The sequence below is a fragment of the Mustelus asterias genome, chromosome 8 (genome assembly GCF_964213995.1).
Source record: "Mustelus asterias chromosome 8, sMusAst1.hap1.1, whole genome shotgun sequence".
Classification (NCBI taxonomy): Eukaryota; Metazoa; Chordata; class Chondrichthyes; order Carcharhiniformes; family Triakidae; genus Mustelus; species Mustelus asterias.
Window position 1 is genome coordinate 58,235,325 of NC_135808.1, and position 25,770 is coordinate 58,261,094.

At 43.3% G+C, this 25,770-nt stretch overlaps 1 protein-coding gene and 1 pseudogene across 1 annotated transcript in view; both read left to right on the forward strand.

The window, feature by feature from the left end:
* pappa2 (pappalysin 2) overlaps positions 1-18,486 on the forward strand; it is a 416,756-nt gene extending 398,270 nt beyond the window's left edge. Inside the window, exon 22 of the mRNA XM_078219173.1 lies at positions 16,735-18,486. Coding sequence (XP_078075299.1) covers positions 16,735-16,839 — 105 coding nt within the window. The 3' untranslated portion in view covers positions 16,840-18,486. The remainder of the gene's footprint in view (positions 1-16,734) is intronic.
* Positions 17,518-17,647, forward strand: LOC144498029 (U2 spliceosomal RNA; annotated as a pseudogene).
* Positions 18,487-25,770: the final 7,284 nt, after the last annotated feature.

Sequence of the window (25,770 nt, forward strand, 5' to 3'; positions counted from 1 at the left end):
AAGCAGCAGTACAAAGTGAAACTTGGGTTCAACATGTTCAAGAGAGCAGTAGATAACTAACTGAATAGAAACAATGTACAGGGACACAGGGAAATTGCAGAGGACTGGCATTAAGTCATAATGCTCGTTTGAAGAGCTGGTGCAGACACGGCGAGCCAAATGGCCTCCTTCTGCACCATGATAATTCTGTGATTCTGTAGTGGTGAATTATCTGTAGGAGGGGTGATATACCTGGAGTGAGAGGAAAGTTCATGGAGACAAATCCATGAGAAAGGGTGTGAAAGACTAAAGCAGATTGGAGGCAAAAGAAGAAACACTCAGCCTATAAAGATTGCCCAGATCTGCTTACCCCAGCTGACACTGTACCGAATGGGCACTGAGCTCTTGCATGTGTGTGTTTTTAATTTGTCACTGGGATGTGAGATTCACATTTGTCCATAACTGCCCTGGTGGTAAGCTGCCTTCTTGAACTGTATCAGTCCATGCAATGTGTAAAATGACACTGGGGCTGTAGTGAAGGATGGCCTATGCTCACCACCAAAGGAGCTGTGAAACATTCACTGTTTTCAGTCAGGCTGATGCAGTTGGTTAGACAGTGACCACAACAGAGAAAAACATGCACCTTGCTGGCAGCAAACACCATCGCTGCTTTGCTTTACATATGGTCTGAGTTTCAGTTAACTTGTTTTTTTCGCTCTTAAGTGAATCAGTCTGCTGGATTACCTCAGCCATTTGGACGTTTGCAGAGGATGCACTCAGTGCACCTTTGTGCCAAGGGTGGGAGTGAGGGCGCAAAATAATGACTCCTGCTGTTGTGGGCTTCAGACCAAGTTATGGTAAAGGCAAGAGAATTGTTGCTCCACATTCTGGATGTCCTCTGCCGTATTTTGAATCATAGCATTCATTGGATGCCAGTTTCTGATATCTGTGGTAGAGACGTTGGCATTTTCTTCTGGCTAATTAGCAATGAACTTGGCCTCAGACCGGAAGGTGATCACATTCAGCCTAAGGGTGGCACGGTGACACATTGGTAGCACTGCTGACTCTCAGCACCAGGTCACCGGTTCGAATCCCGGCTTGGGTCACTGTCTGTGTGGAGTTTGCACATCCCGCCCCCCGTGTCTGCGTGGGTTTCCTCCAGGTGCTCCGGTTTCCTCCCACAGTCCAAAGATGTGCGGGTAGATGGATTGGCCATGCTAAATTTCCCCTTAGTGTCAATGGGGCTTGCTAGGGTAAATGCATGGGGTTATGGGGATAGAGCCTGGTTGGGATTGTGGTCGGTGCAGACTCGATGGGCCAAATGGCCTCCTTCTGCACTGTAGGATTCTATGATTCCAAGATCAATGAGCACCTCTTCAAACTGGGTGAGGGGAAAGGTGAAAAGTAGGCCCAAGTTCCCATTCCATTTCTACTTCATCCCCATTGATGTAGACAGGAGCATGGCCTCCACTACGTTTCCTGAAGTTGATGATTTTCTCCTTCATTTTGTTGACATTGAGAGAGAGATTATTGTCATTGCACCAGTTCACCAGATTCTCTATCTCTTTCCTGTACTCTGTCTCATCATTGTTTGAGATCCAACCCACTACAGTGGTGTCATCAGCAAATTTGAACATCAAGTTGGAGGAGAATTTGGCCACATAGTCCTAGGTGTATAAGGAGTATTGTAGGGGAGTCTAAAACTAGAGGGCTTTGGTTTAAGGTGAGAGGGGAGAGATACAAAAGTGTCCAGAAGGGCAATCTTTTCACACAGAGGGTGGTGAGTGTCTGGAACAAGCTGCCAGAGGTAGTAGTAGAGGCGGGTACAATGTTGTATTTTAAAAAGCATTTAAATAGTTACATGGGTAAGATGAGTATAGAGAGATATGGGCCAATACAGGCAATTGGGATTATTTTAGGGATTTAAAAAAAAGGGCGGCATGGACAAGTTGGGCCGAAGGACCTGTTTCCAGGCTGTAAACCTCTATGACTATATATCTTCTGGTCTTTTTGGCCAGCGTCCCTTTGACAGATTGACTGTAACAAGAAGCTGCTTCCTGAGACTGTGCAGAGGAGGGATGGACTGTACCCACGATGAGGAGTTACAGTTACCTGGAGGATTGTTTCCCTTGGAGTAGAAAAGGGGAATGGGATATGTAATAGTAGCAAATGCAATGTATTGATGTTTGTCAACACAGAGACGTTTTAATGGAGTACATAAGGAGAAACTTTTCACTGGAAGGACGGACTATACAGAGGAGATTTTAAGTTATTCAGTGCATTGCTATGATCTGGGATGAGCTGCTGGTGAGAGTGAAGCAGATTTAATCGTACATTTTCAAAGGGGATTAGATCTTGATTTAAAATGGAAGGTTTGCAAGACCACAAGGAAAGAGAACTCGGACTAATTAGCTCGCTCTTTCAGAGAGCTAGCATAGAACAGAACACAAGAACATAAGAACTCGGAGCAGGAGAAGACAATTCAGCCCCTCACACCCGCTCTGCCATTTAATACAATCATGGCTGATCTCATCTCGGCCTCAGCTCCATTTTACTGCCCATGCACCACAGCCTTTCAAATCCTTACTAATTAAAAATCTGTCCACCTCTTCATTAAATTTACTCAATGTCCCGGCAATCCACCATGCTCTGGGGTAGTAAATTCCATAGACTCACAACCCTTTGAGAGAAATCATTTCTCCTCATCTCTGTTTTAAATCTGCCACTCCTTATCTGAAAGCTATATGTCCTCTTGTTCTAGATTGCCCCTCGAGAGGAAACATCCTCTCCACATCCACTTTGTCAATCCCCCTCATCATCTTGGACATCTCAATTAGATTTCCTCTCATTCTTCTAAACTCCAGGGAGAATAGGCCTAAACTGCCCAGTCTCTCTTCATAAGACAAACCCCTCATCCCTGGAATTAATCTAATGAACCTCCTCTGAACTGCCTCCAATGCAACTACAACCCTCGTCAAGTAAGGGCAGAATGGGCTGAGTGGTCTCCTCCTATGCTTTGTGATCCTATAAGAAAATGAATGTATGTGAAATTGGAGGCAACGCATTAGGAACATAGGAATTAGGAGCAGAAGTAGGCAAACTCAGCCCTTCGAGCGTGCTCCACCATTCAATCAGATCATCATTGATCTCTCCCTGGTCTCAGATCCACCTCCCTATTTGTTTTCCATATCCCTTTAACCTTTTTTGTTATTAGAAATATATCTATCTCCTCCTTGAAAGCATTTAATGATTCAGACTCCACTGCACTATGGGGCAATGAGTTCCACAAATTCACCACCCTCTGCGAGAATTGTTCCTCCTCATCTCAGTTTGAATTGATAGGTGTTGGGAATTGATTAGGAGGTAATAGATGGAGAGGAGGGATAACGGGCATTTATTGCCAATGGGAGGGTCTGTCCTTGAGTCCCAACTTTTCCCTATCTTTAGAAATGACTTGGGGAACTATGTATTCAAATTACTGACAGTACCAAGTTTATTTGCACATCAATTATTGTAGATGAGAAGAGAAACTTGAAAGGGCTCTGGCAGTTAGAGTGGGCAAAACTATGGCAACTGGAGCTTAAAGCGAGGTCATCCAGTTTGGATCAAAGGAAGATTGGGGAGAAACTGCGCAGAAACAAAGATTTTAGAGGTTTGTGTATAGAAATCGCAAACTGGATCACAAATTGGGCAGCTATGAAAATATTTGAAGAGGCTAAAAGCAAATTACTGCGGATACTGGAATCTGGAACCAAAAGAGAAAATGCTGGAAAATCTCAGCAGGTCTGGCAGCATCTGTAAGGAGAGAAAAGAGCTGACATTTTGAGTCCAGATGACCCGGTCATGTAGACTCGAAACGTCAGCTCTTTTTTCTCCTTCGACCACTGCTACATAAATATCAAACATGCCTACCGCTCTATCGCCCACACTTTGGCAAATCAGACCACAAGGCTGTGCTCCTGCTCCCGGCTTACAAGCAAAAACTGAAGTGGGAGAATCCATCAAAGAAAGTTGTGCAATGTTGGTCTGAGGAATCGGATGATTTATTATGGAACTGCTTGGAGTCAGTGGACTGGGGTCAGTATTTATAAACTCGGTGACCAGCCTGAACGAGTATGCCACTGCAGTAACTGACTTCATTACTAAGTGTGTAGAAGACTGTGTGCCAAAGAAGCAAATCCGTGTGTTCCCCAACCGGAAACCATGGATGAACAGGAATATCCACTGCTTGCTGAAGTCCAGGTCTGAGGCATTCAAGTCAAGTGACCCTGACTTATACAAGAAAGCCAGATACAATCTAAAGAGATCCATCAAAGATGCCAAAAGACAGTACCGGACCAAGCTAGAGTCCCAGGCTAGCTACACCAATCCCCACCGACTATGACAAGTTGCAAGACATAACAGGCTACAAGATGAAGGCATGTAAAATCGCCGGCTCCAACGCACCCCTCCCTGATGAGCTCAATGCATTCTACGCCCGTTTTGAGCAAAAGGTCAGCGAGAGCATGCCCTCCACCCTGGAAGCCCTGGATGAACCTGTATCTGGGGGTCACCATTGCAGATGTCAGAGCAGCTTTCTCGAAGGTCAGCCCACGGAAAGCGACTGGCCCGGATGGGGTACCCGGACGAGCACTCAGATCCTGCGCGGATCAGCTGGCGGGGGTATTCACAGACATCTTCAACGTCTCTTTACAACAATCTGAGCTCCCTATCTGCTTTAAGAAAATGACCATCATCCCGGTACCTAAGAAAAGCAAAGCAACGTGCCTTAATGACTATTGGCCCGTGGCTCTGACATCCATCATTATGAAGTGCTTCGAAAGGTTAGTCATGGCACAAATCAATTCCAGCCTCCCAGACTACCTGGATCCACTACAGTTTGCCTACCACTGCAACAGGTCCACAGCAGATGCCATTTCCCTGGCCCTGCACTCGACCCTGGAACACCTAGATCACAAAGACACCTATGTCAGACTCCTCTTTATTGACTATAGCTCAGCCTTCAACATCATTATTCCCAAGAAACTCATCTCAAATCTCTGTGGCCTGAGCCTCGGCACTTCCCTCTGCGACTGGATCCTGAACTTCCTAACTCATAGACCATAATCAGTAAGGATAGGCAACCTCCTCCATGATCATCCTCAATGCCGGTGCCCCACAAGGCTGTGTTCTCAGCCCCCTACTATACTCCTTATACATCTGTGACTGTGTGGCCAAATTCCCCTCCAATTCGATTTTCAAGTTTGCCGACGACACCACTGTCATGGGTCGGATCTCAAACAATGACGAGACAGAGTACAGGAATGAGATAGAGAATCTGGTGAACTGGTGCGACGACAATAATCTCTCCCTCAATGTTAACAAAATGAAGGAGAACATAAGAACATAAGAAATAGGAGCAGGAGTAGGCCATCTAGCCCCTTGAGCCTGCCCCGCCATTCAATAAGATCATGGCTGATCTGATAGTGGTTTAGTTCCACTTACCCGCCCGCTCCCCATAACCCTTAATTCCCTTATTGATCAGAAATCTATCTACCTGTGACTTAAACATATTTAACGAGGTAGCTTCCACTGCTTCAATGGGCAGAGAATTCCAGAGATTCACTACCCTCTGAGAGAAGAAGTTCCTCCTCAACTCTGTCCTAAACTGACTCCCCCTTATTTTGAGGCTGTGTCCTCTAGTTCTTGTTTCCTTTCTAAGCGGAAAGAATCTCTCTGCCTCTATCCTGTCTAGCTACTTCATTATCTTATATGTCTCTATAAGATCTCCCCTCAGCCTTCTAAACTCCAACGAGTACAGGCCCAATCTACTCAATCTCTCCTCATAAACTAACCCCCTCATCTCCGGAATCAACCTGGTGAACCTTCTCTGTACTCCCTCCAAGGCCAATACATCCTTCCGCAAATAAGGGACCAAAATTGCACACAGTACTCCAGTTGTGGCCTCACCAGTACCTTGTACTATTGCAGCAAGACCTCCCTGCTTTTATACTCCATCCCCTTCGCGATAAAGGCCAACATTCCATTTGCCTTCTTGATCACCTGCAAACTGAGTTTTTGCGATTCATGCACAAGGACCCCCAGGTCCCTCTGCACAGTAGCATGTTGTAATTTTTCACCATTTAAATAATAGTCCATTTTACTATTATTCCTTCCAAAGTGGATAACCTCACACTTGTCAACATTATACTCCATCTGCCAGATCCTCGCCCACTCACTTAGCCCATCCAAATCTCTCTGCAGACTTTCATCGACTTCAGGAAGTGTAAAGGAGAACATGCCCCTGTCTAAATCAACAGGGACAAAGTAGTTTTTAGATGTCCAGGTCACCAACAACCTGTCCTGGTCCCCCCATGCCGACACTATAGTTAAGAAAGCCCACCAATGCCTCTATTTTCTCAGAAGACGAAGGAAATTTGGCATGTCAGCTATGACTCTCACCAATTTTTACAGATGCACCATAGAAAGCATTCTTTCTGGTTGTATCACAGCTTGGTATGGCTCCTGCTCTGCCCAAGATCACAAGAAACTACAAAAGGTCATGAATGTAGCCCAATCCATCACACAAACCAGCCTCCCATCCATTGACTCTGTTTGCACTTGCCGCTGCCTCAGCAAAGCAGCCAGCATAAATAAGGACCCCACGCACCCTGGACATTCTCTCTTCCACCTTCTTCCATTGGGAAAAAGATACAAAAGTCTGAGATCATTTACCAACCGACTCAAGAACAGATTCTTCCCTGCTACCATCAGACTTTTGAATGGATCTACCTCGCATTAAGTTGATCTTTCTCTATACCATAACTATGACTGTAACACTACATTCTGCACTCTTTCGTTTCCTTCTCTATAATTGGTATGCTTTGTCAGTATAGCGCGCAAGAAACAATACTTTTCACTGTATGCTAATATGTGTGACAATAATAAATCAAATCAAACTTTACAGATGCTGCCACACCTGCTGAGATTTTCCAGCATTTTCTCTTTGGATACTTGAAGAGGCTAATGGAATATTAGCTTTTAGCTCAAGGCAGGTAGAATACACCTGGGTAGAAGTTCGTTATGGTTATAGGAAGCTGCAGATTAGGCCCCATTAGACACTTAGTTCTGGATACTACACCTAAGGAATGATATAATGACCTTGAAGGACTGCAATGCAGATTGATCAGAGTGAAGACAGGAGGACAGGTTTCATTTATTAGGGCTTGTACGCCCTTGAGAATAGAAGATTAAAGGCACCAAATATATACTTGTTATCCCATTGCAAAGAAGGGGCATGAAAGGATATTGGCGAATAAACTTGATAACCCAAAGATGTTTTATCAATACATTAAGAGTAAGGGGTTAACTAAGGAAAGATAGAGCCCATGAAAGGCAAAAATGGTCATCTGCGTGTAGAGGTGGAAGATGTAGGTATACTTCTTAATAATGCAGACATTGTAGTTAAGAAGGAAATATTTGACATGATAAACATTGGGAGAGAATGGATAAATCACCAGGGCCAGATAAAATGTAGCACAGGCTGTTTAAAGAAGCCAGTGAGGAAATTGTGGAGGGTCTGACCATCATTTCCCAATGCTCACTGGATACAGATGTGGTGCTGGATTATTGGAGGACAGCTAATGTTTAAAAATGGAGCGCGGGATAGACCGAATAATTACAGGCCAGTCAGTCCAACCTCAGTGGTGGGCAAATATCTGGAATCAATTCTGAGAGGCAGGATAAACTGTTACTTGGAAAGGCATGGATTAATGAAGGGCAGTCAGCATGGATTTGTCAAAGGAAGGTTGCGGCTGACTAACTTAATTGAATTTTTTGAGGAAGTAACAAGGAGGATTGATGAGGGTAGTGCAGTTGATATGGTCTACATAGATTTTAGCAAGGCTTTTAACAAGGTCCCCAATGGCAAACTGGTTTAAAAAATAAAAGTCCATGGGACATAGGGGAATGTAGCAAGCTGGATACAAAATTAGCTCTGTGGCAGGAAACAAAGGGTGATTGTTGATGGATGTTTTTTGCAACTGGAAGGCTGTTTCCAGTGAGGTTCTGCAGAGTTTGGCCTTCGGTCCCCTGCTTTTTGTGGTTATAAATGATTTACGCTTAAATGTACAGGGCGTGATCAAGAAGTTTGTAAGCAACACAAAAATTGACCGCATGGTTGATAGCAAGGAGGGAAGCTGTAAACTGCAGGAATCTATCAATGGACTGGTCAGGCAGGCAGAAAAGTGGTAAATTAAAATCTACCAGGAGGAGTGTGAGGTGATGCATCTGGCGAGGTTAAACAAGGCAAAAGAATACAAAATAAATGGGAGGATACTGCGGGGTGTAAAGGAAGTGAGGGACCTTGAAGTGAGTGTCCACAGATCCCTTGAATGTAATAGGACAGGATGATAAGGTGGTTAAAAAGACATATGGAATTGTTTCATTTATTAGATGAGGTGTAGAATATAAGAGCAGGGAAGGTTTACCAGACTGATTCCTGGGATGGTGGGACTGACATATGAGGAGGGTTGGTTATGATTATATTCCCTGGAATTGCGTCAGTCTTCACAGTAGAAGACATGAGTAATATCCCAACAATTCAGGAAAGTCAGGGGGCAGAGTTGAATATGGTTGCCATCACAAAGGAGAAAGTGCTAGAGAAACTAAAAGGTCTGAAAATTGATAAATCTCCGGGCCCAGATGGGCTACATCCTAGAGTTCTAAAGGAGATAGCTGAAGAAATAGTGGAGGCGTTAGTTATGATCTTTCAAAAGTCACTGGAGTCAGGGAAAGTCCCAGAGGATTGGAAAATCGCTGTTGTAACCCCACTGTTCAAGAAGGGAACAAGAAAAAAGATGGAAAATTATAGGCCAATTAGCCTAACCTCAGTTGTTGGCAAAATTCTAGAATCCATCGTTAAGGATGAGATTTCTAAATTCTTGGAAGTGCAGGGTCGGATTAAGACAAGTCAGCATGGATTTAGTAAGGGGAGGTCGTGCCTGACAAACCTGTTAGAGTTCTTTGAAGAGATAACAAATAGGTTAGACCAAGGAGAGCCAATGGATGTTATCTATCTTGACTTCCAAAAGGCCTTTGACAAGGTGCCTCACGGGAGACTGCTGAGTAAAATAAGGGCCCATGGTATTCGAGGCAAGGTACTAACATGGATTGACGATTGGCTGTCAGACAGAAGGCAGAGAGTTGGGATAAAAGGTTCTTTCTCAGAATGGCAACCGGTGACAAGTGGTGTCCCGCAGGGTTCAGTGTTGGGGCCACAGCTGTTCTCTTTATATATTAACGATCTAGATGACGGGACTGGGAGCATTCTGGCCAAGTTTGCCGATGATACAAAGATAGGTGGAGGGGCAGGTAGTATTGAGGAGGTGGGGAGGCTGCAGAAAGATTTAGACAGTTTAGGAGAGTGGTCCAAGAAGTGGCTGATGAAATTCAACGTGGGCAAGTGCGAGGTTGTACACTTTGGAAAAAAGAATAGAGGCATGGACTATTTTCTAAACGGTGACAAAATTCATAATGCTAAAGTGCAAAGGGACTTGGGAGTCCTAGTCCAGGATTCTCTAAAGGTAAACTTGCAGGTTGAGTCCGTAATTAAGAAAGCAAATGTAATGTTGTCATTTATCTCAAGAGGCTTGGAATACAAAAGCAGGGATGTACTTCTGAGGCTTTATAAAGCACTGGTTAGGCCCCATTTGGAGTACTGTGAGCAATTTTGGGCCCCACACCTCAGGAAGGACATACTGGCACTGGAGCGGGTCCAGCGGAGATTCACACGGATGATCCCAGGAATGGTAGGCCTGACATACGATGAACGTCTGAGGATCGTGGGATTATATTCATTGGAGTTTAGGAGGTTGAGGGGAGATCTGATAGAAACTTACAGGATAATGAACGGCTTAGATAGGATGGACGTAGGGAAGTTGTTTCCATTAACAGGGGAGACTAGGACGCGGGGGCACAGCCTTAGAATAAAAGGGAGTCACTTTAGAACAGAGATGAGGAGAAATTTCTTCAGCCAGAGAGTGGTGGGTCTGTGGAATTCATTGCCACAGAGGGCTGTGGAGGCCGAGACGTTGAGCGTCTTCAAGACAGAAATTGATAAATTCTTGATTTCTCGAGGAATTAAGGGCTATGGGGAGAGAGCGGGTAAATGGAGTTGAAATCAACCATGATTGAATGGTGGAGTGGACTCGATGGGCCGAATGGCCTTACTTCCGCTCCTATGTCTTATGGTCTTATGGTCTTATGGTCTAATTTAGAAGAATGAGAGGGGATCTCATAGGAACCTATAAAATTCTAACTGGACTGGACAGAGTGGATGCAGGAAGGATGTTCCTGATGGCGTGGACATCCAGAACCAGGGGTCACAGTCTAATGATACAGAATAAACCATTTAGAACTGAGATGAGGAGAAATTTTTTCACCCAGAGAGTAGTGATCCTGTGGAATTCTCTGCCACAGAAGGCAGTTGAGGCCAAAACATTTTTTTTTTCTAGAATGAGTTAGATGTAGCTTTGGGGCTGAAGGGATCAAAGGATATGAGGAAAACAGGAACAAGTTACTGAGTTGGATGATCAGCCATGATCATAAAGAATGGCAGAGCACTCAAAGGGCCGAATGGTCCAATCCAACTCCTATTTTCTATGTTTCTGTAAAAGCAGGGAAGTTATCATGGAATTATATAAAACATTAGTTAGGCCACAACTTGAGTAGTGTGTGCCGTTCTGATCACCTCATTTAAAAAAAAGATGTAATTGCAATGGAGAGGGTAGAAGATTTTTAAAATTCATTTATGGGACATGGGCATCGCTGGCTAGACCAGCATTTATTGCCCATCCCTAGTTGCCCTTAAGTAGGTGGTGGTGAGCTGCTTTCTTGAACCACGGCCATCCCTTAGGTGTAGGTACACCCACAGTGCTGTTAGGGAGGGAGTACCAGGATTTTAAGCCAGCGACAGTGAAGGCATGGCAATATATTTCCAAGTCAGGATGGTGAGTGAGATTTCTGAGGATGTTGTCGGAAAATTGCAGCAATGAGGAAAGACTGAATAGGCCGGGGTTGTTTTCCTTAGAACAGATGAGACAGGGGAGATTTGATCTGAGATGTATAAAATTGTGAGTGGCCTGGATAGAGTTAATAAGAGTCTATTTACTTTAGTTGAGGGGTCAGTGACTAGGAGACCTAGGTTTAAAGTAATTAGTGGAATGATTAGAGGGGAGATGAGGAAACATTTTTTCACCTAGAGGGTTGTAGGGTTCTGGAACTCACTATCTGAAAGAATAGCAGAGGCCGAAACCCTCCCCTCATTCAAACGCCGATTGGCTAAGTCCCATAATCTCCAGGGCTATGGGAAAAGAGCTGGAAAATGGGATGAGGCTGGGTGGTTCATTCCTCCACTGGCACAGGCACAATGGGCAGAGTGGCCTCCTTGTGTGCCACACATTTTTCTACGTTTTCAAAATATCTAAAAAGGAGGAATGTGTAGGGATGTGGGGAGAGGGTGAGGGAGTGGCAATATGTGAATTGCTCCTTAGACAAGCCAGCACAGACAAAGTGGGCTGAATAACAGCTCCCTGTGCTGTTAACGATTCTTGAAGATTGTGCATTCTCAGCTGAGTCTGCAAACTTCAGCAGGGCCAACACTAGAGGGCATCAGTGGGTACAGTCACCATGGCAACTGTGCCAGGTTGTGCCATAAGAGAGGTTAATCTTAAGCACAGAGAAGGGTTGGATGCAGAGGCAGTTAGTGTAGAAGGTACTGAATAGAGACACTGGGAACCGATGGAATCAGGGAAGTGCATAAATACTTGGAGGGAAATTTACTAGACAAGCATGATGGATAGTGTGGGATTTATTTCCACGACACTGGCTAGATGGACAACGACTGTCTTTTAGTCTTATGCATTCTTACGTATAGGAAAATAAAACATTTGCTTTTATGTTGTCAAACTGTTTCTCGAACAATGAAAAACAATGGATCTCCCAACAGTGCAGCGTTTCCTCAGGGCTGTTCTAGTATGTTAGCCTTACGTAGTTACACTATGAAATTTATTTCTCAAAAGGTTCGAATTACACCATAGAGACTGATTATCCTGAAAAAAATTACTCACGTGGCCTGATAAGATACTTAAATTGTTCCAAATCTTCCAGGAGGGAAGTGGTTTATAATCTGAAGGCGCCAGCTTTCTTACAAACTTAATGCTCTTTTTGAAAAAAAAGTCTCCATACTGCAAAAGTCTCCATATCAGTGTAGATTGTGTGCTGGTATGATCCATATAGAAAGCTCCTTGCCAATATTTTACAGCTGTCCTGGCCAACAGTCCTGCTTTATATCATAGTTTTGCACAGAATAAGGACTTCTGACCTCCAGACGGTCATATCTTCCACCCCCGCCCCCCCCCCCCCCCACCCCGAAAGACGTGCCACGGGACCCCTTGGAAGTCTATATGGGAATTGCCCCAGAAGTTTGGACTTCTAATGGACAATTCTGCTGCTTCTGGGACCCTCCAAAACAGTCTCCAACTCTGAGTTAGAAGAGTCAGAGTTTACTGTCTCTCCGTCTTTTCTAAATCCCTCCCTCTGTGAAAACGCTTCTATTTATTTTCAAAGACACTCCTTCAACATGGCTATCACCTGTGAATTCTATTCCTTGGTCTCTATCACAAACAATCCCACCAAGCTTTACCCCTGCTCTCCCATGTTTTAACCCTATCTCCTCTTTTGTCATTTGAGGATTCACATCCTGCCACTTAACCCCATTCTCCTAGTTTACTGACCACCCAGCTGACCTTCCTGATCCCCATGCAATTTGGTCTTATAAAGGGGTTTCCCTTGTCTCAAGTACTGAGTTCTCCATTTCAAAATGCTGCCAAAACGGCCATCAAAAACTTGACTTTGTCATTGCATCTTCATCTTCAACTTCGCTTTCCTTCTGACAAGTCGTTGAATGTCTCTTCACTCCATGTCCATCTCTCCTGTCAGGTTTTTATCCTCCCTACATTGTTCTGCATGACGGTTTCCTTAATCCTCCTACACCCTCTCCCATTGCCCATCTTAGTGTCATTTGTCTTGCTTGGCCACACTGCTGTTTGCAGATAGAGTGTCACCAACAATGGCTTCACTTTTAGCTCTCCCACCAACACCTCTCGCATCCCCCGTGGCTCTCTCCTTTATCTCATCTGCAGCCATAGGTGTGGAGGGGAGGGGAGGGGGGCACCTTCCACTGAGACTCATCTGGTCTTGGCTAACCTACAATTTCCTCCAGTCAAACACAGACAGATCATCGATTACTAACTTCATACCTTCACCGAGAACTCCATTGACAATGCTCTTGGCCTGAACTGGAATGTTTGTAACTTCAGCACCCAGGTCCTGACAATCACAAAGACGGCCCCACCTCTACTATTGGCCATGTTCACTTATCTGCTTCTGTACCTCAGAAACATCTTCCTCATCCCCAGACTTTTTACCATTCTTTCCCAGCCAGCTTTCCACCCTTCTCTTTTCATAATTGTCAGATCATCTCATCTCAAAACTCAAATCTTACTTCTCCTTATCTATCACCTCAGTCCTCTTTTACTCACTCCTACCCTTCTTTACGGCCATCTTTAAGGCAGAGTTCTTTGACCACATTTTTGTCCATTCCTCCTAACTGACTCAGCAGCCTGTTGCTTGACTGGATTCTGTGAAGTGCTTTTTTTCTCTACGTTAAACATTCTAAGTTGATCATGCCATTTAGCCAGTTAGAGATAGGTCGATTGGCAGATTGCAATTCTGTAATTTAGCTAGACACATTCAGAGGGAATGATGAGATGAGATTTCTGGTCAATCTGGTGACTACAGGTGTGGAAAACCTCAAGCATGCAGCTCAGAATGTTCCACTGCAGAACTCCTACAGTGTGAGGGATTGATCGCACAGGACCCAAGTGTGCTGAAGAAGTCCTTAAATACCACAAGAAAAACATAGACAGAAAAGGATTTCCTTGCCCATCCAACATAACTCACGTGCTGTTGTGATGGTATATACATTATGAACAGAATCACACTCCAAAATACTCTCCAACAAGTTGAAGCAACGTAATCCCCTGGGAGAGGAGGAAAGTGAAATTAATCACACAGCAATTGTGAGTGAGAAATGATTTCTGCCCCATTTTAAGCAATCCACACTGGTCCATGCCTGATTTATCTTCCAAGTTATCTACCTCCTTTATGAGATGATCTCCTGTCCAACCCAATCTCCTATGCATCTCTGGCTCTCAGTGTTGAATACAGTGTTGCGGTGGACTTCTTCGAACTAACCACAGGAGACCTGAACAGGTTGCAATTATTTATTCATGATTCAAGCTTGGAGGGCAATACCCCAGAGAAACCTCCAAAGCAGCGCGCTCTTCTGATACAGCCCTCACAGAGAGGCTAATATAGCTATCCCCTCTAAGTCACAGATATACACGGTTTATACAGTTAGTCAATACACGGAACATTGTTTAAAATTCCAATCTTGTCTACATAGGTTTATTATAAACTGCACCCAGAAGCAGGACTAGTATCTCCTCCTAGCTGGAGACTCCTAGCTAGAGAGGTACAATAGAAATGTCAAGCTGGACAACAGAGTATTACAGCAGTGTTTCTTGTGTATAGAGACTTCCTAGAGTATTACACAGGGCAGTAAACGAACAGAGGTTGGGGGGAAGGGGTGTTGGGCGCAGGGAGGGAATGAAGAATCCATACTAATAGTGAGAATCAGACAAGGGAACAGACTGGAGATTTTACACAAAGAGGGGTTGACCAAGAAGAATAGTAGTGTTAACTATGACCTTGGAATCTTAAAAGAAATAATGAATGCCAAAATTTAGGAGCTTGATCATATCGCTGGGTGGATGAACTTACGTGGGGAGGTGATGGCTGAGTAGTATTATCACTAGGCTATTAATCGAGAAACTCAGCTAATGTTCTGAGGACTCGGATTTGAATCCCGCCACCGCAGATGGTGGACTTTGAATTTAATGAAAGAAAATATCTAGAATTAACAACCCACTGATGACCATGAAACCATTGTTGATTGTTGGAAAAACCCATCTGATTCACTAATGTCCTTTAGGGAAAGAAATCTGCCTTCCTTACCTGGTCTGGCCTACATGTGACCCCAGAGTCCTAGCAATGTGGTTGACTCTTAACTGCCCTCTGAACAAGGGCAACTAGGGATGGGCAATAAATGCTGGCCAGCCAGCCGACTCCCACAAATGAATAAAAAAAGATGGGTTGAATGAGCATCATTTTTCTCAGTGATTTTATGAACTGTAACAGAGGTGCTAAGGGGACAAGGGAATTTTGCCTTCAGGATAACTTTCATTGCCGCCGTGGCTGCCATGAAGAGCACAGAGTCAACCTTGTCCTAAAATGATTAAATTATGGATTATGATTTGAACAACACTGGGCAGAGATGGAGAAGGGTGATGATTCTCAGGTGAAATGCAGGAAATGTCAAGTCACAATAGGCCAAAGTTTCATAGCTTGTGGTTGATTGCTTTGGTTTTGCTGGCATTTATTTAGAAGGAGTTTTGGCTCATCAAGATCTGAAGATTTTAAGAAAAACTGCTCTCACCTTTTTTGTCCTTAGCTCAGCGAGAGACAGGGAACTACGGCATGACTGCTCACGTAAAAGGTTGATGCATTTGTCACACATTGTTAGTGGCATATAGCATTGTAATGCAAATGAGATGCTGCTCCTGCCCTGATGGTTCAGAGCTAAGAGTACCTCTACAAATCATCAGTCCAATGTCCATACCAATGACCTGGACAGACCCTCTCTATGTAGTGGGGACCATCCAGCCTGATCAAAAATGAAGGCTTCTACTTTGAAGCTACAGTCTGAAATTTGCTATAGCACAGCATCTTAGTGAGTCTGATTAATTTGACTTTATACTGTACGGTTTAGCTCAAAAATATTTTGCCGTGTAAGTTGCTGGAAGTGCGTGCTGTAAACAAGGGCAATAGGACCTCAGGTGACTGATGGAACCAACACTTAACCTACGAGATTAAAGGATTGAGAAGCAAACTGAAGAATCACCTAGGAGGATGACTGAGTGTGAAATCAGATTCAGAAAGAGAAATAAAGAAGGAAAGACAGAAAGGGGGAAAACAAGAAAGTAAGAAGAGAAAACATAAATGAATTTGGTATTTTGTTTTCAGTCTTCAACAACAATTCACTATCTGAAGGAATGAGACTCCACATTTTTAACTGTTGAGTTTCTGAACCAGAGAGTTTGATTGACAATTAAAAATAACAACTATGCTGATGAAAAGGTGCTTGCACTGCCAATGGCTGGATTAAAACTTCCGTGGTGAGTTTAAAACTCTAAATTTGGCAACTTAATGAAACCCTCGGGTGGTAAAGGGCAAGTCGGATGTTGTTATTGTGAAACTAATGGTGGAGTAACACAAATCAACTGGTAACTTTGACTTTTAACTGGTAACATGTTGATCTACGTGTGCTGTGCTGAGAAATCTATTTCACAATATAAACCAACATCCCTCAAAGTGCTGGTCGACACTGATGGAGAATTCACTTGCCATTTAAAGTAACTTTGTGGAAAGCTAAACTCTGATAGGCTAACCTACCATGTACTTGTCAGCTTTCTGCTACAGTTCAGAAGATGATCCCGATTGCTTACCTGCATGGTTGACCTGCAGGTCCTGTTGTTCTTTTTCTTTAGTCCCGGCTGCATTCCATTCATACTCTTTCCATTTGCTCCCTCACAGGTGATTCCTTTTGCTGCGGACTGTGACGAACAAGACGAATGTACCTGTCGGGACCCCAAGGCTGAAGAGAACCTTCAGAAAGAAATAGACCTCAGATTTCACTAGCACAGAAGAGAAATAGACGCCATGTAATCCGGCCAGCAGCATTCTGGCCTAAGAACAGCAGTAATGCCACAACCACACATTATTTTGTTATACTCAAGAAAAATGGGGGAACAAGAGGCAATGGTTTTTTTTGACTATGAACTTATGAAGATCAGGGTCAGGGATACAGTATGTGGTCTTAATAATGGACATGACTGACATTAATTCAGCAGTTCACTCTATGATTTAGAGAGTAGGCAGCAGAGGGAATCAGACTGTGCAGTACACAATGGCTTAGATGCCGTAAGTTTTGTATGTGATCCATATTGCTCCAATATCTCCCTCAATTGTATTGATAACTACTCGTCGCTGCTCTTCTAACCTTGCCTCCGTCAGTCTTCCTTTCTGGTTTCAAGCCTTCATCCACCCATTACTATTGATTAATCTGATCTCTCTTCCTGATTTCAATCTTATAGACATCCCTTCCAATGAGCCTTCATCAAGTCTATGTGACCTGAGACTGCTCGATAATGCCACAAGCTGTGAAAAACCTTTCTCTTTTACTTTTTTACTCCATTTTTAAAGTTAAAAAGCCAGTGCTCAGAGTGGACTGGGGCAGACCCAAATCCATTCCTTGTTTTCTCCAAAATCCAAATTCAAAATGCAATTGAACCCAATTCATGGTCTCCACAAGAGAGGAAATCTTCTCGGCCTTTTGGCTAAGATCAAGTGTAGTATCGGATCTGCACTTGGTTGAGGTCATGAGGTTATGCTGAGGCTTCATATGTTTCATATGAAGCAATTTTTAAAAGCGGCATCTCGGCCTTTTGGCTAAGATGCAAATTAGCTCAAGTCTTGGAGGAGGATCCTCCCCCTTCTCCAATCAGCTTGACTCATGTAGATCAGGCCCAGGACAGGGTGGCTTAGTCACCCGCCCTGTCTTGTCAGCCTGGATCGGAAATGTCTCAACTTGTTGAGACTCTGAATTGGATTTGATCTGATTGAATTGGAAAAGTATAAAAAAAAACAAGAGAGGAAATCAAGATCTAAGGTGACAAGATAAGGCATTACACCCTATTGTCAGGATCATTATCATTCCCTTTGTATTATAGAGATAATAGAAAGCACAAGTGGGGATTTTTTCCAGCCATGCCTAAGTATTACTGACCACTATCAGGCCCGTCTGTTGCTCATTCACATCCATATTTAAGAACAAACAAAAACAGATGGTTGACTGATTATGAATTATATTCTGACAAATGGGTTTGAGTAATTTATGATCCTATAATGTTCACACTTCCCTGAAAATATCTGTGATATCAATAAAAAGATTCAACACCCAGTCAGTCGCAAGGTGTTCACCAGTATAACGGACTCAGTAGTGTGGCCACCTTATGACCATTAACATTCTTACTATCCCAGCATTAAGATTATAAAAAAACACTGATGGAAAGCCAACCAAAAATCAAATCAGACATGGGAATAGGGAAAGATGGAATAAATGAAATGATACAACACCCGGAGACCATTCAACCGTGTGTGTCAGTACTGGTTCACTAAAAGTGATATCCAATTATTTCCATTCTCCTGCTCTTTCTCCACAGCCGTGTATTTTTCTGCTTCAACTATGTATTCGATCCTCTTTCAGAAATTATTGAAACTGCTGCCATCATTCTTTCAGGTCATGTATTCCAGATCACAAGAACTCACTACATTTTTCCTCACTCATTTCACTTCTTAACCTTTTGTCAATCATTCTAAGTCAGTGCTTCTGCCACCAAAAAATGGTTTCTCCTTATTTGCACCACCAAAAACATTCAATGATTTTTGAACACCTCCATCAAGTCTCCTAATCTCTGCTCTAAGGAGAATAATGATGTGGAGATGCCGGCGTTGGACTGCGGTAAACACAGTAAGAATTTTAACAACGCCAGGTTAAAGTCCATGGCATTTGCTACCAAATAAACCTGTTGAACATTAACCTGGTGTTGTTAAAACTCTTACTAAGGAGAATAATGGCAGCTTCTCCAATCACTCACTGACTGAAGTCCTTTACCTCTGCTCTCATTCCAGTAAATCTCTTCTGCATCCTCTCTAAAGCCTTGACATCCTTTCTAAAGTATGGCACCCAGAATTGTACACTATACTCTAGCTGAGACCTAACCCGTGTTTTATGAAGGTTTAGCATAACTTCCTTGCTTCTGTACTCTATGGGCGATGCTTGGTTTTATTAACAGAGCAATATTTTTTAATAGCCTTCTCAGCTTGTCCTGCTATCTTCAGCATTTTGTGTACATACACTCCTAGGTCTCTCTGTTCCCACATATCCTTTAAATTTATTCTAGTTAGATCAAATTACCTCTCTATTTTCTTTCTTTTTTACATTTTGTTGGGAATAATGAAAAGGCCTACATGATTAAGAGAATGGCAGTGAGATTGATCAGATAGTGAAAAAACAAGACCCTCGATTGGTTGACACAAAGAGTTAAGTTCTTCATCTATGGAATTTGGTTCCAATTCCGCCTTCAATGCAAAGATTTGAGTGCTGTGATGTTTAAATCGTGGCTCAGTCAGTAGTACGCTCACTTTGAGAGTCGGAAAGTTATGGATTTGAGCCCCACTTCAGGACTTGAACACAAAAGTTAAGGCGGAAACTCCAGTGCAGCATTGTTAAAGGTGCTGTCTTTTGGACGAGATGCTAAATTGAGGCCCCTCTGTCTTAACAAATGGATGTGAAAGATCCCGTGGCATAATTTTGAAGAAGATCAGATGTCCTGGCCAATATTTATCCCTCAATTAACATCACAGAAACAGATTATGTCATTATTGTCACATTGCTATTCTTGGCAACTTGCTGTGTAGAAATTGGCTGCTGCATTTGCTACATTACAACAGTCAGTCCTCTTCACAGAATTACTCATTAGTTATAAAGCACTTTTGGGACATCCTGTAATTATGAAAAGCGTTATATAAATGTAAGTCTTGTTTTTCTTCTTTGTAATTCCACTTGCCACCTTTAACCTCATCATATTCAGCATGATCATTACTATGGCTAGAGAGACAGAGAGAGAGACAGAGAGATGTCAGTGTGGTGAAATGTTTGGACAGAAGGAAGGGAACTTTGTCCTACATCTGCTAATCCAAAATCAGCTCAGAATAATTCTGTGCCTAAATCTTGCACTGGCTGCTGAAGATCATTATGAGTATGTAGCTAAATAGGTGCAACTAAACATTTGAATAATAGGAATTGTGATCAGAAATTATACACATACATCAGGAGGCCGCCAGTTGACCCATCACAACGGTGCCAGTTCTCTGAAAGAACTATCCAGTTAGTCCTACTCTTATTCTTCCCCCAGAGCCTTAAATGTTTTCCTCTTTAGAAAAGTCAGTCACTATATTATTATATCAATTATCCATTTTACTCCTTCTCTCTGCATCATCATTCTCATCCAAGCTTTCCTGTCAAGCTTGATGGTAAGCTGCACCTTTCTCAATCTATCCGTGCTCCTCTTTACAATCTTGCTGTTGTCCTTGATCAATCATTTTGCTTCATCCACCGCAAAAGCTGAGTGAATGGATCTTAAATTGAAGGAAATTTGAAAGTATTGTTTAGTTGCTACAGTGTATTGTCCTCACACTGACCCAAGTGAAAAATCACCTTCTGCAGCATACTCGCTATACCTAGATATTTAAAGAATATAGACCACCTCAATCCCTGAAGCTTTACCCTCACAATCACCTTCTCATTCCATTAAGACAGCAACTTTCCAAAAAATCCCAGATCTATGGTAGTGCCATCAAACTGGTGCTTAAAGTGTGGTTCATTTTGATCACAAATGATGGAAAGAAAACGTGCTATGAGCCTTATAGTCAAATTATTGCCAGAGACATCACTCCAACACAAGACGAGCATTGTGGAAGTTAAAATTGGGCCTTTTCTCCCACAGTCGGCCAACATGCAACACCCAGGCCTGTGGCCTGTCGCAGGTGTTGAACATTTGATCTGATTAACTTGTCTCAAAATGGTGTACTTCAACATAGCTGACACGCACGCTGTCTCTCACACACCATTACAGCCACAGTCTATCCTGTTCTCAAAACTAAATCCTGAATTACCAATAAATACATCGCAGAGATGTTCAACCTTCCCGCCGCAGTCACAAGATGCACTCACACCATCTGCTGTTCAGGTGTGAGTCAGTAACTTAGGTCAGACAGCACAAATTTATAGCAGCAGTATAAAGTTTTTTTTTAAAAAAGTACAGGATTTGAAGATTTGTTTCAATAAATCTTCTCAATTCCTTTTCTCTCCAGAAACACATTCTGCTTCTTGAACCCAATTGTACTTTCACTCCCAAGTCTTGTGTTACTAAATTATTCTCTTCCTCTTGCTTTTTGTTTGAAGCTTACACATCCACTGGTATTTGAACCCTGAGCACTCTGCCAGGATCCACACCCACTGGCAAGAGAGCAACGTTGCACTGACCTTCAGTTTTATTATACTGGCAGGCTGTCTAGTTTGGGTGCCTTTAATCTACTACTGAAACCTTTATCCATTCACTCGTATACTCTGCCACAAATTGTAATACTTTCTGTAACCACATGAAACTGCTGCTGTAGGGTTCAAGGCACAATCATAGGTAGGCATTCAAAACATGAAGAAATATGTGAGCATATTATCTACATTTGTGGAGAGGATGTTGACTCGCGTATAGCAAAGGACGTTGTAGTGAGCATAGATGTATGGCGTATTCAGGGGTGTCACTGTGCCAGTTATATCAGCTGTGTGGCCCAGTGTGCTAAATTGCAAAACATTTCTGTACATTTAAAGGCCAGTAAAAATAGATATTTGCAAGTTTACTCAAATCCCTGCACTCACCTTCATAACTGTGTGGAACTCCTTACCCGACTGTGGATGTACCGTAGGGAGTGCAGTTGTTCAAAATGGAGGCTCACCGCTGCCTTCGTAAATAGGGAAGGAAAGTGAATGCTGACATTGCCAGCCTCACCCACATCCCTTGAACAAATATAAAATAATCCCTCATAATAAACCGTGGTGAAGCTTAGAAACATGTCACGTCTCCAGGTAGCCAGGTTGATTGAAGTACATCAGATCCTGAATGGTATTGACAAGGTGGACTTGGAAAGGATGTTTCCTCATGTGGGTGAGTCTAGAACTAGGGCGCACTGTTTTAAAATTAGGTGTTGCCCTTTTAGGACAGAGCTGAGGAGAAATTCTCTCTCTGAGGGTTGTGCGGCTTTGGAACTCTGCCTCAGAAGGCAGGGTCATTGAATGTTTTTGAGGCAGAGGTAGATAGATTCTTGTTGGGCAAGGGAATCAAAGGTCATCGGGTAGATGGGGAATGTGGATTGCCAAACACAAACAGATCAGCCATGATCTTATTGAATAGTGAAGCAGACTCGAGGGGCTAAATGGCCTACCTCTGCTCCTATTTCATATATTTGTAAGTCATCCATAGCCATGTCTTGGTCAACTCACATAACTCGACCTGTGCCCTAACTTAATACGGAAGCCAATGAAGTTCTTAACACATTCATGAACCTAAATGATGGTAAACTCCCTGTTTGTCTGTCTCACTGCAAGCACAATGATTAATGGTTAACATGCAGTCTTGAAAAGGTTGGAATTTGCTTGACAGATACATTGTGTGGAATCAATTAGAGCCCCCACCCTTCCACCCCCTCCCATACATTCTGCCCTTCCTGAGTGAGTTGGTAGGTGGGGGCAGGGACGGCAGGGGAGGGGAGGGGAAGAGGGAGCCGTAAAACTGGTTGCCATGCCTGTCATTCACCCTCCTCCATTGATATTTGACCAGCCGCAGAGAATGTCCAAACTAAGTGCGAGAATGGGTTATGATGGTGGAGGGGGTTTCCATTCTGTCACATCTGATTGGCTGGGCAGTCTTGAAGGCAGACTTCCTCCCAGATGGGGGCAGAGGTCTTGCTGTGGTACATTACCTGTAAAGTCGTGTAGGGTAACCTGGCCAATTGGAGGCAGCTCAGCTGCTAGGTGTGGGGAATGGGGGGATGCAGGGGACGGAGGGGAGTGGGGGGGGGAGTGGGCGGGGAATCACTCTCTCCATTTACAATTCCAGTCAGTGCCAACTTTCAGCCTAATCTACTGGCAGAAACTTAGCTCACCCACTTCCAAGGTAAACCTTGCCCTGAAGTTGAAAAAAGGCAGTTAATCAATATTTCCTGGATGAATTCGTCATATTGGAATGAAACAAAGAAGCTATCCAATTTTCCCCACTCGCACAATATTCTAGAAATTTTTGTGATCAGCGTGGCAAATTATTTAACAAATTAAGACCCAAATCTAACAAATCTCTGATGCCAAGTCCAAACATGTGCGGGTTAGGTGCATTGACCATGTTAAATTGACCCTTAATGTCAGTGGGATTTGCTAGGGTAAATACATGGCGTTATGGGGATAGGGCCTGGGTGAGATTGTGGTTGGTGCAGACTTGATGGGCCGAATGGCCTCCTTCTGCACTGTAGCGTTCTATGATCTAAGTGCCATATATCCCAAGGTTGTAAAGGAGAAAAAGGAGGAATGTGGTTGGGCATTAGTTGTTTTAACAGGCCATTGCAGGTATGGGGGTTCATAGGACCGATGGCCAATGAATGTGAAGGTTAGAATTAAAAAGAGTAATGCAGTCTGATCAATATGACCACAGACCCATCACCCAAGCAGCAGTAAACAATCAATAATGAGCTATTTCGTGGAGTTAGCATGAGGGTTTCCTCATTTCCCACAGTAACAACAATGAGAATCAGCTGGCTTGACAGTGAAAACTCCAGCCTACGAAAGCTCCTCGAATTCTTTGAGGATTTTCCAGATTCTGATCACTTAGCCTCAAGTATGAGGGCGATGACATCTATTACCAGAGGGTGAATGTGATACCTTCTCAGAATCGCAGCACAATCCGCTGCCTCTGACCTGTTGTAGTTGAGAGCAGATGCCAGCATCATCATGTTACCAAATTAAACAGCGGCATCCAGCAACCCTCCCCTGGCATTCAAACGAATATTCGGGGAAAATTTGTGCCTCTCTAACATTCAACTCCTGCTGCTGCATGGGAATTCTAACCTGTTTTTCATCAGATTTTGGTTTAAAAAAACAAATAAATAGATGGTTTGGACACATTTTAGAATCCCACAACATTGCGTCACCTCCAGCCCTCCTGTGCACACTGTCAATGATGTGTTGGCCATGCAACATTTTCACCAAGGCAACAACACCTCAATAACAGCAACAGCATTAATCATTACTGAAGGGGATGAATGGAGATTTTGAACTAGTACACGCTACTTGATTTCACTTGGCCTGAGGGTCAGTGGTGACAGTAAGGTTGACAAGCAGTCTGGTATGAGAAAGACATAATACTGATCATGACACTGGTGACATATGTTGTGGCTTGGACTATTTTGCTCTAAGTTGTCCTTTCATGTTGGATGGACCATTCGGCCTTAGTGAACATGGACAGTTATATATAATCAGCACTGTACTCAGTCTCAGTCCAGAAATGTTTTGATTTTAAACCTCCTCTTCAAATCCCCTTCCATGAACTCGCTCCTCTCTATATCTGAAAACTTCTCCAGCTCTACAAGAAGCCAGAATTGGACATTTAAAAAAATATATTCATTTGTGGGATGTGGCTGTCGCTGGCTGGGCCAGCATTTATTGCCCATCCTTGAGGGCATTTAGGAGTCAACCACATGGTTCTGGAGTCACATGTCGGCCAGGCTGGGCAAGGACGGCAGATTTCCTCCCCAAAAGGACATTGGTGAACCAGCTGGGTTTTAACGACAATTGACAATGGTTTCATGGTCATCAGTAGACTCTTAATTCCAGATATTTTTATTGAATTAAAATTTGACCCTCTGCAGGATTCGAACCTGGGTCCTCAGAGCATTACCCTGGGTCTCTGGATTACCAGTCCAGTGATAATTCCTCTACATCACTACCTATCCTATACAGAGATCTGGAAGGATTGCCTGGCTGGAGGAGGCTGCAGAGATAAGGAGTGGGGCGGGGGGGCAGTGAAGTAAGGCCATAGAGGGATTTGAAAGTGAGGATTTTAAAATCGAGACGTTGTTGGTACAGGAGCCTGTCAATGTCAGCAAGCACAGGGCTGAGATATGTAGTGCGCGAAGATACAAATAACACATTTTTTGATGAGTTGAGTATATGATGGGAGGCTGGACAGGACAGCATTGGATTGGTCAAGTCTAGAGGTAACAAAGACATGATGAGGGAGTTCAGCAACAGACAAACTGAGGGAAGCAATGTTATAATGATAGAAGTAGGCAGCCTTGGTGATTGTGAATGGAAACTCATCAAACATAACACCAAGGTTGTGAATGGTTTTGCTTAGTTTAAAGGATATTCCAGGGTTGGAAATGTTGGTCAGGTGTATGTTGCAGGAGCAAAGGACAATGCCGACAGTTTATTCGGTATTCCGTTGAAGGAGATTCCTGTTTGTCCAATGTTGAATGTCAGACAAGTGGTGTAACAAATCAGATTTGACCACATTGATGTTCTAGATTTGTACTTAGGGCAAGGTACAGGAGGACCTGGACCTCAACAGGTTTCTGCACCTTCAGAACAAAACAGTCATGACTAACATGATTGCCAACAGATACTGTGACATGGCTTCTTTATCTTCCCCTCTCTCATGTGTACACACTCACAGAATTAAAAGTACTGCACAGTCAGAATTTACCATTCCTTCTCCTGAATGAGAGTAATACAGTTATAGTTTAGCAGTTTGCAGAGGAATATATTGATGGGGTTGATTTCAGAATTTTTTTATTGAGGGTTTGGGGAAAGAAGGGGAATGGGAGGAAGCAATAGTCTTGTCAGTGATTAGAGAAATAGGAGTCCCTAAGAGCTACATGCTCTCTCTGTGGAGCTATGTTTTA